At 31.3% G+C, this 18,080-nt stretch overlaps 1 protein-coding gene across 2 annotated transcripts; it reads right to left on the bottom strand.

The window, feature by feature from the left end:
• Positions 1-404: 404 nt before the first annotated feature.
• Positions 405-3,571, bottom strand: LOC145319338 (uncharacterized). 2 transcript variants are annotated; one of them, XM_080161417.1, is made up of 2 exons: positions 2,631-3,571; positions 405-2,152 (listed from the first exon to the last, which is right to left on the bottom strand). In XM_080161417.1, the coding sequence occupies exons 1-2, from the start codon at positions 3,322-3,324 to the stop codon at positions 1,476-1,478; spliced, it is 1,371 nt and encodes a 456-aa protein (XP_080017543.1). In that variant the 5' UTR covers positions 3,325-3,571; the 3' UTR covers positions 405-1,475. The 2 variants fall into 2 exon arrangements, with proteins under 2 accessions (XP_080017543.1, XP_080017544.1); XM_080161418.1 differs by having other exon boundaries at positions 2,673-3,571.
• Between the last annotated feature and the right edge of the window lie 14,509 nt (positions 3,572-18,080).

The following is an 18,080-nucleotide window of genomic DNA, read 5'->3' as shown; positions in this document are numbered from 1 at the left end:
TTTTAGTAAGTAGTCGATTTGTACTAGCAGCTACGCCCCTAGAGGCCTCTAGTAGGGTGGGGTTGAGCCGACTCTTTTTTACTTTCAATTTCAGTTTTTATAAAGTAGTATTACTTAATTGAGACGATGAAATTATCAATCAAAAGTTCACGCAACCTCCTTTACATGTCAAAATGTTTTTCTTTAAAAAACGTGGATGAAATCATTCGTAGGTAGCGAAGCTCAAAATATTTTACAAATGTTGCAGTGTATTTATAGGTGGAGTATTTCAAAATTCCTGAAGTGGTTAAAAAATCCAACTTGCAATTAATAACCTTTGGTGGGGATGATAATAAACCTTGTTTAAAAATTGCAGCCTAAAATAGCAAAAAAATGTCATTAATTCTGTGAAAAAACACCTGTTATAACAATAATTATATATTTTATTAGGAAAGTAATAATAAATATATAAAAATGACATAATATTAAGAATAAGCAATGTATAATTATAATATTTAATAGTAAAACTGTTATTCAAAATAAATAATTTTTGGCCTCAATAATTAAAACATTTTGAATCAACAAAATGTTTGAAATATTGAGCCCGCTGGGTGAGTTATATGGAAATAAACAAAAATAATGCGAATTTTACTTTTCTAACTATCATTGGTTTATGAATTTAAGTTATATGGTTAACCAAAGCTATTATACGGGAGTGGCTTTTTTGGAACATAAAAGTAAAAGCTAAAAAATATTATTTTTCGTATGATTATGAGTTATCTAAAACATGAACAAAAACAAATGAATTTTTATTGCTTTTATAAATCCTTAAAAATGTATGAAACATGTAAAAAATAAATATTTACTTTATGTCAAAATATATTGCCACAACAACAATCTTTTTAAAAAAAGATTTTTATGCTTTTTCAATACTGACAATATTACAATTAGCTAAATGTTGACTTTTTGCCTTTTTAGCTTTGAAAAACTAATTTGAAAACTTTTTGAAGAATAATAAAATTTTGTCAAAATATTAATTGATTTTCTAACATTTATTATTTACTTAATTTAAAAAATAGCCATGCTGTGTGTAGTAACCACAAACTTAAAAAAATCTTGCATTTTTACATATATTAACTTCTTATCACTACATTTTTGTTTCAACAAAAAAAATGTATTAAAATAGAGATAGAGTATTAGGTTACAGCGTGTGTGTATTATATGTGGGATTATGGAGATTTTTTTACAGGATGGCCGCAAAAAAATTTTATCTTGTATATTTAAGAAGATGTTTTTGACAACTAAAAAAGTATTATTTTAGTTCATTATGACAAGAAACTTTTTTGTGAACATCCTATATTTTACTGCTTATGTTTATTGCATAACAAGTAGAAGGTAAAGTCACAAAGTGTATAAATAATAAAAAAATATAAAAAATGTCAAAGCAGATTCATTTTTACAGACTTTGCATAATTTGGGGTCTTAAAAAAATTAGATTACTTCTTGGGTGCCTTAATGACTAAAACACCGTCGGAGGAGAAAGAAGAAGACATGGCATCAAGATTAATATTATCAGGAACAACATGCTTCTGCTTAAAGGTTTCATTGCCATTAGAAGCCTCAATGGCCAACTCGTTACCATTAAGCTTAATTGTAATATCTTCTGGTGTAAATTGCTGCATGTTAAGAGCAAGCTTGTATTCATTGCCTTCCTTGACTTTAAGGAGTACAGTCGCTTCAGCAGTTTGTGTGTTGCTGGGAGGAATATAATCCTCTGTCTGCTCAACCTTGTGGTTCATCATTCCCTCTGCTGGGGGTGGGGGAGACATGGGTGGGGAAGTGACTGTATACTCCGGCTTCTCTCCAATAGTGGATGCAGTGGGTGGCATTGATGACATTTCCTCAAAGGACAGGCCAGGCATCTCCATGCCACGCATGGGAGGCATGGACATACCTCCACCCAACATGTTAGAAGACATCATTGATGAGCTAGTAGAGCTACTTGAGAATGAAGAACTGCTGGAGAAGGAAGACTTCATCATGCTGTTGCTTGATGAGGAGCCTCCCATGGACATGCCACCCATGCCGGACATCATCTTGCTCATCATGTCGTCCATAGAGGGCATCATAGCACCACCACCTCCCAACATTGGCATCTTCATGTCAAGCATACCTGTAATATTTGAAAATAAGTTTATACATAAGAAATATTTTAATTTTGGTTAATAAAAGGTTAAGGTTTTAAATTGTTAATGAATTCACCAAACCTCATTTTAAAAATACTTTGTGTACTTTGCTAAAAGGTTTTTTGATGATTAAGAATGCAAATTATTTATATCTTTAAAAATAAAAAAAGTTTAAAAACCAGAATTGACAGATTAATTTTCAAAAATAATGATTTTATATATATTTTAAAAATTAGTTTCCTCCAAAAATATACTTTAGATGAAAAAGGGAGAGTTTCACATATTGTATCACTTGCTTTCTTTTCTTGCTAATTTAAGAAAATTACAGTAAATGATTTCAGTGAGGCAATAATAAGTTACTTTGGTAAGTATTTAAATTTTAATTGGTTAGTCTCTACAATTTACAAAATAATTTGTTGAAAAAAAAAATAAAGGATGATGCCTCGATTTTTTTGAAAATATAACCTGATTCTGGTTTGTCTACTTGGGGCGCCCCAAGTGCCATACCTGGCATACCTCCTCCGGAGGAGGACATCATTGTGCTGGAGGAACTTGAAGAACTGGAGGATTTAAATGATGAAATAGTGCTTCCATCTGGTGACTGAGTGGTGGCAGCAATGCTCTGGCTGCTGGCCTTCTCGTCCTTCTTCACAGCTGTGCCGTCATCAGTGACAAAAGCCTGGCTTTGGGCCTTCATGGCCTCAGAGATCTGGGCTCCATCGGGGGCGGTCAGCACACGGGGAGCTGATACAGTCAAGATTCCCTTGCCGGAGTAAGTACTGGCCAGCTGTTCACGGACAACGCCAGCTGGCATTTTGAATTCGCGGGTAAATCTGCGGGAATCACTGGACCCATCCTCGTTCTTGGCCTCGTGAACTGCGTCAACAATGACTATATCATCTTTGGTCTTCAGGGAAAAGTCCTCCGGGGCGAAGCCAGGCAGCTCAAGCTGAATTTGGAATTTATCATTGCTTGCAGACACCTGGATATTGTGGGCGGCTTCATTAAGTCCGGCACCGCCAACTAATCCCATGGAACGGGCGGAAAACTCGGCCAGCCTCTTTTCCAACCCCTCGCCGAGACCGGATCTGAGGTCAGCGAAAAAGGGGTCGGAAAAGAAGGCATCGCGCTTGGATAACTGCAGCTGTTTCTCAGGCATTGTGTGATTTAGTTTTTTTTGTCTTTTTTAAAGTAATAAATATCACTTAAAGTAATAACTTTCTAAAACACTGATTGTAAATATACACAAATTAATAATACTATGTATATATTTTAACGAGATAAGACTAGAATATTAATAAATATTATAGCTTGCTTGCTTGTGCTAAAAGATTGGGATGACTAGTTGAAGTATTGAGAGACTGTGAGCGCATGTAGGCCGCGCCGGGGTTAAAAATACCTTTAGCGAAGTGAATAGAAGAGTGTAGAAGCTTTCAGCACTCACTTGCGGTACAGGGGGAAAGAAAGGGGTGCAGATGAAAAAGGGACGGAATTTGGCAAGGTGCCAAAATTTTGAGAGTGGGGATATCGCACTATCAAATAATTGCGGATATTGAAATAAAATGAAATAAATGAAAAAAAATTGAATATAGATCTAAGTATACTTATATACTATTACTCTAGAATTCTTTATTAGTTACTAGTGGCTTCTCTTCTTGACTCACTTCCGTTTAATTAAAAAAGGTTGGGGTGTTTCTTAGGCAGGTAGTCTCACCCTCTCGCTAAATAGCTTTAAACCTTCCATTGTTCTTTCATTGATCTTTGATAATTGATCATTGGTTTTTATTAAATAAAATTAAGTGTGAAATTATTGATGGATTTTTAAAGTAAATTATTAATTATTTTAGAAAGCAACATATACTAACAATAATTTGGGCAAATAATCACTCTACTGGGCAAAAATTATTTTGTTTAAAATTTCAATTTTGGCATTAATTATTTATTTTATTTGGAATTAAATTGAAAATTTTAATAATTTAGCTAAAAGTTTTTATATAAACGTGAAAATGCACTTTGTAAAAATTAATGTTTTTTGATGTTGTTTTGATTCATTTCAGTTAGTGTTTTAATCTAACTTAAATAATCAAATTTAACAGAATAAAATATATTTTAATTGTCTTATTTTTTATATACATTAGCAAAATGATAAAATAAAGTGGTTAATAGTAAAATTTGCTTTTTAATAGATACAGTGTCATGAACATGGATGTTAAAACAATCTTACCCGCAATTCTAACGTGCATAATTCTGCATGTAGTAGCTTGTAAATATTAGGTGTAAACAAAAGATATTTAAAGGACGCCTGCAAGAACTCTCACGCTTTAACTGCTGAAAGACTGCCACAAGTAGACCCAATACCCCAAATTTGAAGCCTTCAGCTTCAATAACCTAAAAGTTCTAGGCATTTCAAAATAGTATTTTATGTACATTGATATTTTGAAAGATTTCCAATGCTCATAAAAGAAAAAACAATATTAAATTACGTCGCCTAGACACAAAATTATAACCTTATCTTTGTCAGAAACTTAGATTACCGGTAACTGATTACATTTTTACATTAAAAACACCACATTTCATAGTCAAAATCTATGAAAAAAAATCGATTTAAATTGCATTTGTAAACGAAAATCATAGCGGACACAAAGGGGGAAACTTATACAAGCTCAGCTGTGATTGGTTGTTTAGCTGATTCAGCCTTCTGATTGGCTACAGTACATTCGGTACAATGCAAGTTAAACTTAATTTTTTTCAATGATTTTGACTATAAAAATGGGTATTTTTATTGTAAAAATATAATTAGTTACGGGCAACCTAAATTTCTGACAAAAATAAGCTTATAATTTTGTTTCTAGGCCACGTAGTTTAATTTCAAAATTTCTAACATTAGCATTGAATTTCTTTCAAAATTTCCATTGTATATAAAATGTCAATTTAAAATGCCTAGAACTTTTTTGTTATAGAAGCTGAAGGCTTCAAATTTGGGGTAATGGGTCTACTTGTGGCAGTCTTTCAGCAGTCAAAGCGTGGTATTTCTTGCAGGCTTCCTTTAAGCAACTTTTCATTCCCAGTAAAAACTAGACGTATAAAAAATCAAAGTTTAAAGTTTTTATCGAATTGTTTATTTCATAGTTATCAATGAGTAATGCAAAAAAGAAGAAAGAAATAGAGAGAGAGAGAGAGAGAGAGAGAGAGAGAGAGAGAGAGAGATAGAGAGAGAGAGAGAGAGAGAGAGAGAGAGAGAGAGAGAGAGAGAGAGAGAGAGAGAGAGAGAGAGAGAGAGAGAGAGAGAGAGAGAGAGAGAGAGAGAGAGAGAGAGAGATATATATATATATATATATATATATATATATATAGAGAGAGAGAGAGAGAGAGAGAGAGAGAGAGAGAGAGAGAGAAGAGAGAGATAGAGAGAGAGAGAAAAAGGGAGGGCATTACTTTTTCGTACTCCTTTCCCCATAGTGATATAAAAATAAGGGCGTGGAAAGGGGAGGGGGGATCTTTTTCGTCATGCAGTCAATGGGAAGTGCGTTTTTACTACTTCTATAGAACTATGGAAAAAAGGGGTTCCCCTACTAGGATGACTAATACACCCCCAGGCCCTTTTTAACCCCCCTCCCCCCAACCCGGCATTTAAATATTTTATCTTTCTCATTCTTATAAATACACGAATTTTCTTTTTCTTTCTCAATAAGATTCTGATTAAGTTTTTTCTTTCACATCTCATGACTCATTTTAGTTGATATTCTTTCTAACAGTTTCTAGGTTCTTTTTTTTCTTGATTTTATTTTTTACATTTGTGTTTTGGTATAAGGAACAGAAACATTTTCTCTACAAAATAATTGTCTTCTCACTGTTTTACTCTTACTTTTTATGTATCTATCTTTCTTTTTTAAATTTCCTCATGAGTTTTTCTGACTGTATTGCTATTTTTCTTTACTTTTTTTTATATCTTTTTCTTCAATTTTCTTTTTTGGACATTAGAATATTTTTCTTTACGGCTTTAATTCTAAACCTTTCTGCTATAATATACTTTCCCCCAATTCCTTTCTTATTATAAAAAAACTTTCTTTTAATTTCTTTTTATTTTCATTGAAGGTATTTTAATCTAAACACTTACAAACAAGGATAACAAGATTCAATGAAGCGAAGATTAAAATTCAGACCGCCGGATACACGAACATTACTACTTACATTATAATATTTGATATAGAGATGCTTCGTTTATAACATTGTGCCTAATCTTACTATGAATCGTTCTTTTGAAAATAGGATAATAGTATATTCATATCACGTTAAAATAAAAAAATACATGTTTAAAATGGACAGACACTCTGTTAATGATTATATAGTAGCCAAGCTTCTTGTCCATTATTGTTTGCAAAAGCAAAAAGCAAAGCTTGAAATTGAGAGGACGGTTCTAACACGCCTGAATTAAGGATTCAAGCTATCTCTTATGGACCGAATGTAGAAAAGCTTTGCATTGGAAAAACTTCATGAGTAGGGATATTCAAATAAGGTTTACTATATATGTCCATACAATTTAGCAAAACTTATTCGAAAATAGCGCCAATTGCCAATTTTGTTTAAAAACCTCAATAAAACTTTGAAATATATAGTTTTAATTCTTTTCTTTAAATATTTGTCTGTCTGTTGGTTTACCGTTTAGATTTGAAAAGCAGCGAGGGAATATAACGCCAATATATGTTTGTGCGAGTGTGTTTTCACCAGTCTGAACAGACTCTGCGTATTGACGTTAACAACTCTTAGTTATTTATAGAGTAGCTGCACTGATAGAAAAATTTACATTTTTTATTGTAACACCATTAGAAAGGGATATGTAAAGCTTAGCAATGGACAGGGATCTTAAGGGATAAGCCAATTGACGCTAAAGTTACCATTCGGAAGAATAACTTTATTGGTTGAAAAGTTTTGACACTGCTAGTTTGAAACAACATATCAAGATTTAATAAAAAAAGAAGTTTTTAAGTCAACTAAGGGGAGAACGTGTTTATAAAAGTTTGGGTACAAGTACAATTTGCAGTCTAATATCACCTCTTTCCCTGGCATTGATAGAACATGTGCCAAAAACAATGCATGATAAAAAGTTATAGGTATTTACTCAATGTAGCTAAAAATAGTCTTCTACTAAATAGCAATTGAATTGATTATCAAAGCATATAAAATCTTTATTATCTTTACCATTACAATTGAGATACATAAAGAAATTACAGAAAAGTAATTGTTTTACATCCTAAATATTGATTAACAATATTATCTCTTCCTTGCATTAAAGTTATTAGTTAAGAAGATTAGACACTAGTTATTTAGAGCAACCAATTAAGCCTTGATAAAAAAAGCCATAAATGTTAAGTCTGCGAATGAGCTAAAATTTTCTTTAAAGTTTATTTACCAGTTTTATTTACAGCTAAGTATCCACCCAAACACTGGGCACCAATCATGTTGCTAGATTTTAAATGCATAATTTTTTGCAGTATTGCATGCAGACGTAAAAAGTCATGAAATTAGCAGGGGGTGAAACTAAAAAGAAAGGGTTTAGACCGCTGAAAGATTGTTACATTGAAAGTAAAAAAATAATGGAATAAACCTTTCGAGTTTTTTTTACATATAATAAAAATATAAGGCTTTGGGGATAATAAATTTATATACATCCCCATTGATATATAATAATTTCTGGTTAGAACCAAACAAATAAGATTTGATCAAAGTACCTAAAGTTATTAGTCAACGAATGAGAGAACGGGTAATAAAACTTTAGGTATTAATATAACAGTCTTATTTATGCACATTTTTTCAAATTAATGTAAGAGTTTTAGATAAAGCATAATTATCATAACAGGTAGTTTTTGATCGATTGAAAAAATTCGATGTTTTTACAATACCCTTCTAGTTTTACAAATTTTATGTGAATACTCCTTGTCTTAAACAGGAGGGTTATATGCCTATTAGAGCATGAAATGTGTGTTGTCTTACATGCAGGATTCAGCTGCCGCAGCCGCTGTAAGCTGCGTCTTGTGGCAACTAAACATATAGATTATTAAACCGGCAATCATCAAAATGATAAAATAGTTTTGTATAGCTGCTTAATAGGTGTTAAAGCCTTAACTAGCGGATGTCGTGCACTTAAACAAAATTCATACCCTAAGTATAGAAATGCTTTGAAATAAAATAGGGGGAAGATACAAATATTCAAAGTGACAGACAGACTAAAAGACAGACTAACAAAGAGTGGAATAATAGTCTTTTTTTGACAAAAATGCTTACAGACACCATCACAGACAAATGAAAGGTTTAACAGGCTGGTTAAGGAACTAAAATAGTAGCACTAATAAAATATCTGTGTGTAAGTTCACTAAGATCTTGTAAATGGCATGCCAATCGTTACAATTTTTCAGGAAGATTTTAAATTGGACCAAGAAACATCCCCTCCTATTGAGGGACGAATTCACTAGTAAGAAAAATAATTAAAAATAAGATGAAAAAGAGAAAAATGAGTTGAAAGAACAAACTGAATTATGTAATATGATTAAAAAGCAAAATCCAATTCTGCTAGATATTGAATTTTTAAATTAAACAAGAACAACATTTACATTTCTTAAAAAGTAGAGACAACCCAAAATTTCCATTTTTAAAATAAAATAAGGATGATAACATCCATAGAAGCGAAGCTTAATATACTAAGAGGTCAGCCAAACGAACATTAACGCATGCAGAGTAACAACAAAATTGATATTTCGAAATCTAACAAAAAAATTGGTATTATAAATGCAAGATGTTAAGTATGGACTTATGGACTAGGAAAACATATTTAAAATCAAAAGAATAGGATGATTATATCATTAAAAATATTGCTTTTTTAAAAGCTAAAATTCATCGTGTTTAAGATGTACATACGGACTTTCTGTTATTGAATATGGAGTTGCTATGCTTTCTAAATCGTACCTAACTGTTACAGGAATCAGCATACCAAGTTTGACGATAAGAACTAACTGTTAAGGACGAATGTAAGGACCAACCCTTTATAATAGAAAAGCCTTGCTTAAATAATGTTTACTTAAATGCTTGACATTTACTTATTTATAAAAAAAACCAAGAATACAGAAAGTCCAATATAGGAGAATCATTGAATTTCCTCGCCTCTTAAACCGGGAATAAGTTTATGTAAAAATATTAGAGAATAGCAGATGAAATTTTAATTCTGATATTTTTTGTATCCTAAAACCTAATTTAAAAGTAAAGGTAATAAAAGATTGGAATTGATTTATTGATAAATGACATAGGAAATAGAAAACTAAATTGAGGACAATATTTCCCCTGTAATATCCATCCACGTATATCCTACACCAATTATAATGAGAATAGTTATTTCTCGTATCGTATTATAAACGGCTTTCCGGGGCTAAAAAAAATAGTTTTAATCTTATGATTGTACATTTCTATATTCGTAGAAAACTGGATATAATACGATGCTAGACATAGTTTTTTCGTATTCATGAGAACCGGTTCCTATCCACCGGATTCAATTGAATACTCGAGAAAATATATATTTATTTCCATTTGCTATTTTGCAACTGCAATTGCTAAGTTTACTGCTAAACGTTATTTCAATTTCAGTTAATTCCATACTTTGATATAAATAATTTTGTCTGAAATATTTTAATTTAGAAAAATATGTGTGGTTGCAATCTATGTGCAATTTTTATGTTTTTTTAATTACGTGGAAAAAGATACATACATATATATAGCAATGAGTACTTAGGTAGGAACTTTTCTTTAAATGCTCCTATTCCCACCAAAATATTTAAACAACCTCAAAACTAAATTTGTTTTTCAATTGTAGGGTATTCATTTTAGTAGCGTAACTATTCTATATAGCACGTTGTCTGTCCGTTAATGAAAAAATTACCCAATGTTTTTTTTTAATTTAATGGGTTTTTTCGTTGTTTTTTAAAATAAATCTTTTTTATGTACATATGGTGAATATATGGGTTTGTCTATAAATATTTATTTTTATTAGAGCTAATATTTTTTTAGTGAAGCTACTCTACAATTATAAAATGTCCATACTTTCGTACTTTTGTGTATTAGGTGAGTGCGCCTTTTAAAAAAATATTTTAACTTCATATTTAATCGTAATATTGATATACTTTCCCCTCAAATAGGCTATTCTCTCTTTTTTCATTCTTTGAAAACAAACAAAAACGTTCTAATCCCTATATCGAACTATCTAGCACTTCTAGAACCAAATATACATTTATGTTCATTTGTTTGTGCGTGAGTGTGTGTGTGTGTCTTAATGCGATTGCGTAGGCGTAAAATTTAGGCAGTTTTGCCCGGATTATCATATACATAGATTATTAAAAGTATTATGAAAAACTAAAATTTAAAAATGTATTTGTATAATCCTTAAACTAAAGTAACAGGATGTGTGTCTGTGTGTGTGTTTGTTTGTACCGAAGGATCTCGCTAACCGCATAGGTCCCGTGAAGGTTTATAACTCTTTTTTTGGGGGGTGGGACACCCCCGACCCCCCCCAAAAATGAAAAATCCCCCCCCAAAAGAAAAAAAAATTAAATTTTTTTATCTAAAATTTTAAATTGGGGGTTGGGGCATCCCCCCCCCCCAATTTTTTTTTTTAACTTTTTCTTATAAAATATAAAATAAGAAATTGGGTGATCAAATTCGACTCTCCCCTCTTCAAGTGCCCCTAGAGGCCTCTAGGGGCGTAACCGCTAGTATTATATAAAAAAGTAAGGTTTTTTATGTCTGAAGTTTTTTATTTTAGGAAAGCTTCACATAGGTCCCCGTATGGTATTAGTATATTTTTCTGCCATTCCATTTTTTTTTAAATACAGAACCCCTAGATGATCGGAGCAAAGCAGCTAGTAGGCATATAAAGAATGAAAAGATACACAAATTTTTATGTCTTAGGGAAAAAGCTACCTACGTGATTTTGTAAATAAATTTGACGAAGCCCATTTTGTGTCGAATTTGTATCACTTTTGAAAAGTGCGACTCCAGTTACGTCATATTTTTCTTTCCCGAAAAAGGGAAGGGGAGAAGAAAATCTCTTCAAAAGAGATAGGGAAAACCCTTTTTTCTCTCATCTCTTTTTTCTTCCCCCCTTCCCTTTTTTTTCTTTCCCCCTTCCCTTTTTCGGGAAAGAAAAATATGACGTAACTGGAGTCGCACTTTTCAAAAGTGATACAAATTCGGAACAAAATGGGCTTCGTCAATAAATTTCACTTGGTATGCAATGCATTGATTTTAAAATTGAATAATGAATTGCAGCCCTAAACTTTAACACGCCCCCCCCCCCTCCCCTCTACCAAAAAATAGAAAAAATACTGAAATGATAATTTTAAACATAAAACGTTGGAAGAAGATTATCTCATCTCTTGATTAATATGCATTCCAGTAATTAAGATAAAAAGGTATAAAATGTGAATTTTTAAATATTGTATTTGCTTTTATCGAACCCAATTGTTCTTGCTTTTTTTACTCTTTCCTTTTTCTTTCTTTCCTTATGTAAGAGTTTTCGATATTATTTTATTTTTCATTTTCTTTCTCTCTTTTCAGCAATTCAACTATCTGCCAAATCTCTTATCTACCTTCTCCCAAATTTTGTCACCTTTAACTTTATCTATTTTCAAATCTAAAGTTGATACCTAGGTTGATTAATCCAAGGATTTACAGTATGATTCCTGCCTGAGCTAAACTGCTAACTCTCTGTCATATTGTTGTGATTATTTTTGCCAGAATACAAATGTCCAATGCGCCTAAAATAGCCTTAAACCATCCGAAGAATTAATTTTAAAAATAAAATAGCATAAAACTACACCATAACCTAAAAAGACAAGAAAAAATTAACTTCTTTCTCTAAAAAGATATACTATCATTTAAATGGGGCTATTGCTGAAAAACAGTTATATCCTGTAAGTCGACTACAATTTAAAAACAGGTCTAGGCTGACATACTCTCGATATCATGTTATCCCGACTCTTATATTGATAAAATTTTAAAATCTGTGAAGTTAAAGCGTTTTTGTAATTTTGTAAAAAGATTAATCTTCGAATTCCAATTAAATTTCACCATTTAAAATAAAATCCACAAAAGGAAACTAAAAATATTTTTATTTGTTCCGAATAAATCATTAAGATTTTCTCATATTTCGTAATGGTTTTTCTTGATTATTTATTTTGATGAATTAATTTGATGATCATTTTTTTACTATTGCTGTAAGCGAAGCTTCTCTAAATTTAGGGCCTGCAAACACTTTTTACTGGCAGTTAATTTAGCAAAGCTACTCTATGAGTATGAAACCATCCAACCATGCATAGCTTCCCTAAAATGAAGAACTCAATATGGTGTGTAGATAGCAAAAAACAACAAAAAACTTTACTACTTTATAGAATAGGATGGTTATAGCATGGTGTATGATGCATAATTATTGAATATAAAGTCTGCTCTAAATATGGCATTGTGTGAATTTTGCTTGAAGCAGCAGATGCCCTTAAATTAGTAAAGCTACATTTTTATGGTTTTATAACTAAATATGTGTGTGTGATGTATCAAATATATAAAATATGCATAGTACATAAATGTATTATGATGAAAAAATAAAAAAAATATTCATACAAAAACAAAGATGATAATGACAACATCCATAAGTATGGAAGCTCTTAAATATAAAAGAATAACAGCCAAGAAAATAGCAAAAAAAGTTAATAGAACAGACAGATGGATATAATAAGTTTTATTTAATAATTATATTTTCGGGAACTTTTCCAACAGATTTCAGGGGGGGGGGGTAATTACCCCCCCCCCAAACAAATTTTACCCCCGGGGTAAAATTTTTTTTTTTTTGGGGGGGGGGGGTAAAAAAAATTGAAAAATTAGGTTGCGAAAAAAAAATAGAATTGGTTTTCGGTTCATTTTTGTAAGAATCCTTTCAGAAAATTTAAAGTTATTTGACACAAAAAGTTGTAAAACCTAAACTCTATACATAATTTCAGCGTGACTCAGTAGTATTTTAGGGATATGGTAATGGATGATAACTTTATTAGTAATCCTAATTATGATAAACAAGATAACTCCGAGGAGATTTAAAGTATTGTAAGATCCAAGTTGTCATAAAAGTTTCGTAGATACTAGATTTGAAGTCGTTATTAAGGAAAAGTTTGCATGGCCGGGTTGAATTAACTAACAAATTTTATTGTTATTTTGAATCATGAAAATGTTTATTTCATATAACAACACCTTTGGATAAAAATTGCCTTGTTTAGGCAAATTAAACTCTTTTTTGTCGTGTTAATTACTGAACTGGTTCATAGATAACACCTTGCTTAAAAGGTTGCGATGAGGTGTGCTTTTAATAAAGCTTAAAATTAAAAATTGCTGATATAATCGTCCGAAAGGTTTCGGGTTCGAGTCTAAACCAAATCATTCTTTACTAGAGTCTGTGATGTTAAAAATTATAACTACTGCTGATTTATCTGACTTGATATTTCAATAATAAACGTAAAGAGAATGTCGTGGCCAAAAGCAAAACATAGTCAAGGATACTTATACAAAGGTTCTTAAATCAAAGTGTTGGTAGTCTGTTGGAGCTTCCTATACATAATATCAAAAAATTATAAACAGAAAAGCTTTTCATGGTTATCTAATTTTAATTTTTCAACTAAAAATGTTAGTACATATTCAAAGAATTAGAATATGTGTAGTATCTAACTGTGTTATAGAAATTTGTCCGCTGATAGGAAAAGAAAATATTATCGGATTCACTGCTGTGTTATTACCGCCAAAAAATTAAAAAACTAAACATTTTTGCTAAAAAGTAATAGATGAAAAGTTTACTACATTAATAAAACATTTTCTTAAAGGATTTTTGAGTGGGAGGAGAGATAAATTGAATGGGGTTCACTTTTTTAGCAGAGCAGCTACTCTAAAATAATTTGTATGTGGCACAGATCTAGACACAAACTCAGCCCTAGGTAAGTTAAGAAATAATAATCCTGCTATTATATATGACTAGAGTTAGGCTCGATATAATTATCTCGCTATTGGCTAGGTTTATTCAATGTTTTATTTACTTTCTTTTGGTTATCTGAATTCTGACTATTAACCCTATTCTTCCATTATCTTCTCCCTGACGATTTCTTTCTTTAAACTATTCTAGGATCTTAATATTTTTATTTCAAGTTATCGCCCTGAAAGGGTTAAAATGTTCAGTAAACTGTTAAATTTTAGTTTAATATCTGACCACATTACGCACGTATCGCTAGTATCCAATTATTTTAAAACTAAGTTTTCTTTTATTTACAATATTATTAATTTAAATTTTCTGTTTTATGGATAGAAATTTAATACTTTAATATAATTCAAATAGCAACATGAAATAAAAAAAATAAATTTAATCCTTATATATACAGTAAAATAATGGGTCTTATCGTTCTGGTCAATGAGAGTTTATTACGGATCATTGAAGAACTATGAGTTTTAAACGTTTATCACTTGGAAAACTTGAGCTCATATATAGACATTTATTTCCTATATAGATCTGTCATGGATCTTGATGCAATAAAGCAGGCTGTTTTGTAAATGTTAAAAATTGGAAGATTTCATTAAACAAAAGTTCCCGCAAATATAAGTATTAAATAGTATAGTTATTTGTTTTTTTTGTCTGTCAAGATTTGGCTAACCACTGAACCGATTGAATTCTCCATTTTATGAAAGTTTTACATAAATCACTATATGGCTTTAGTCTATTTTAGTGTAAAATTTAATTCCGGGATTGATTTAGGCAATTTTTTCTACCCAAATCCTACCCATTTGATCACATAGCCACAAGATACAAGGGGCGCATATGCTTGTCTAATATAAAACAGGTTTTTTTGCAGCGTAAGCTGCACTGACATGCACAAGCTAGTCCTTGTTTTAATCTTGGTGTCTTTTTATCCTTTTGAATTACTTTGGCCATACATTATAACATTTGCCAACTACGTTATTCAAAGTTGAATTTAATATGGAGATAGAAACATAGTTGGAAAGTAGCTAGATGCCATATATAGTTTTGCAGAGTGGGTGTGCCTCTATTTTAACCTAAGGGGGAAAAATTAAAGGGCAATTTACATTTTGGCCATCATGAAAAACAGACTAAAACTCAATTATAGTGACAGTGCAGTGTGAAGCTACTGTAGGCTTTGAAAGCAAAAAAGCGAATTTTCTTAAAAGTCTGATTTTAGACTCGACCATATGATTTAAGCAAAAAAAATTAACTTTTTCTCGTATTTATTCGAAACCGGTGGATTAGAACCGGTTCTCATCAATACGAAAAAATTATGTCTAGCATCGTATTATAACCAGTTTTCTACGAATATAAAAATGTACAATCAGAAGATTAAAAGAAGATTATAATGCGATGCTAGAAATAACTATTATAAGATCTTAAGGGACAAAAGGCAGATAATTAGATTTTAGAAATAAATGTATATTTTGTTGCAACATTTAAAAATATGTTAAAATTACTCATGGTTTAATTATCATATTCAGTTTAAGATTTTATTTATTAGGTAACAAAGAACTAGAAGGACACTTTCCATAAATAGCGTAACAATCACAATAAAATAAATTTATTTGCCGTAATTGCCTCTTAAGGACGGAATTCTCCTTCGATTTTTAACTGATCATCCAGAGAATCCAGTGCATCATCAGCTTGTAATGGGATGCGATACTCTAACACCCAAGGTTATTAGTTTAAGTAACTTCCAACAGACAACCAACCCTTTGATTGCACACCTTTGTCTGAGATGTCCTAACTTTGGATGGTAATGAGTTGCGTCTGTTTAAGGACCGAGGCATTCCCCCTAATCTACCTATTTATGTCGCGCACCTGACATAGCAGCATCATATTCTTTTATTTGGTTTGTTCCTGCGTCTGATATATATAGTAGCTACGCTACTAATAAGATTAAAATTCCTTTATAACGCACATATCAAAGTTTACAGAATTTAAGGTGAGTCATACAAAAAATTTTCAATCAATAGCTTAAATGAGCACTCTTTCGTTCTATTATATTATATGCATTATTTCTTTAAATTCCATTTTTGTAGCTGGTGCATTATTTGCCAAATGTACCACTTTTCTGCACTACCTCTCCGATTTTGTTAATACTCTATATTTTGGTCCGTTGGGTCATTCAAGGATGCTGGATGGCCAAAAAAAAGTTTCAGAGTCCCTGGATGTCTAGATATCTAGCTATCTATGAAGGTAGGTAACAAAAATGTAAAAAACACCCATTTTTTCACAATTTTAAAAATTAATTTTTTCATTAATCTTACGTCCAATCTATACATTTTATACACCAAAATGATTGTTTATTCATGTAAAAAGCGCACATAATACTATTTTGGCCAAAACTCTAATTTTACAGGGTGTCCAACAAAAAGTGTATTTTGGATATCTAGCGTAATACCCAAAATACCTGTCCAAGAAAAATCATTTTTTTTGCTTAAATCCTGTGTTTTATCTGTGTGCATATGTGGTATATAACAGTTTGGACCACCCGGGACTATAAGGTTGTCAAATTTCACTTTGGAACACCCTGTAAATGCACCAGCTGCTTACCTACCATATAAGTTGGGTCTGCAAGTCTATCGCTTATGTCAATCTGTTCTTCATCTGTTAATAAGTGTTATTTGTCCGTTAAGATCTCGGTAACCACCTAAATAGTAGAGTTCTCCATTTTAGTGAAGCTCTACATAAATCACAATTTATAAAATCTAAGTCTTGGGATGGTTTTAGGTTATTTTTCCTCCTGTCTTTCCCTTCTCAAATTATAGGTGTGCATTTTCTAGTTTATAGTTATATATATTACATTAAATAAGTTCTGTGGGGGGAGGGGGGGGGGGGTATAGAACACGCCAAATAGCTATGTCTAAAATTGATTTGATCCCTTTATAAACCCCGAACCACTTCATTATGCAATCTACATTTTCCTGGATATTTTGTCTACGGTAGACCATAAGTGTACAGCTTTACAGTACATTGTTTCTATTTGTTAAAGCAACACGTATGATAAAAGAAAAAGATTCTGTTTAAAATAAAATGCTTATATTTCAATCAAAATCTATATTTTTGTATTTTTTACCGATCCACTTTATTATGCAAATCAAAAGAAAATCAATGAGAAAACGTTTGTTTTGCCCTTTTCTCCACTTTTAAAAAATAATTCTGATAAAATAACAATTTTTTAAGGGATTTATGCATTAATTATAATGAAAAACAGTTTAAGGTAGATTTTATTGATTTTTCTAAATAAGAAATAATTGAAAAAAAGAAATTCTATCCCTATCACTTTAGAGGACAGCTGCCGACCCCCGGTCTTATGGATGAAGCTAAATACATGTAAAAAATTTAAATTTGCCTGAAAAGTATACAAAAATGTTTTTTGATGTGTTAAAAAATCCATTTTAAAATCTTGATTTTGAGGATGATGGCCTTTAAGATGCTCTTACTGGTGGTGATGGTGAGCTAAATGTTATCAAAGTGCATGCCCTTAAAGAAAACATATATACTGAACTATGGTCCTATTTTTGTAGTCATAGCAGCCTCCAGCCAAGCAATATTAAAAAAGAAAAAAATTGCAATTTTAATTACTAAAATTCATAAAGTAAATAATGTAGTTTTTAGATAATGGTTATATTTCATGTCGAGAGGCTCCACTGGAGGCTGCTATGACTACAAAAAATGGTACATAGGTTAATAGACAAGTTGTTGTAATGGTCATGTACTTAGATAACATTTAGCTCACCTTCACCACCAGTAAGAGCATCTTAAAGGCCATCATCCTCAAAATCAAGATTTTAAAATGGATTTTTTTAACACATCAAAAAACA

Source organism: Acartia tonsa, chromosome 5 (assembly GCF_053477335.1).
Source record: "Acartia tonsa isolate MP-2025a chromosome 5, ASM5347733v1, whole genome shotgun sequence".
Classification (NCBI taxonomy): Eukaryota; Metazoa; Arthropoda; class Copepoda; order Calanoida; family Acartiidae; genus Acartia; species Acartia tonsa.
Note: the sequence above shows the minus strand (reverse complement) of the source record. Positions and strands in the feature narration are given on the sequence as shown.

Coding starts and splice junctions, on each gene's coding strand:
- LOC145319338 (XM_080161417.1), bottom strand. CDS start 3,324: ATGCCTGAGAAACAGCTGCAGTTATCCAAGCGCGATGCCTTCTTTTCC. Junction 2,153..2,630: donor AGTAGACAAACCAGAATCAG/GTTATATTTTCA, acceptor CAAATATTACAG/GTATGCTTGACATGAAGATG.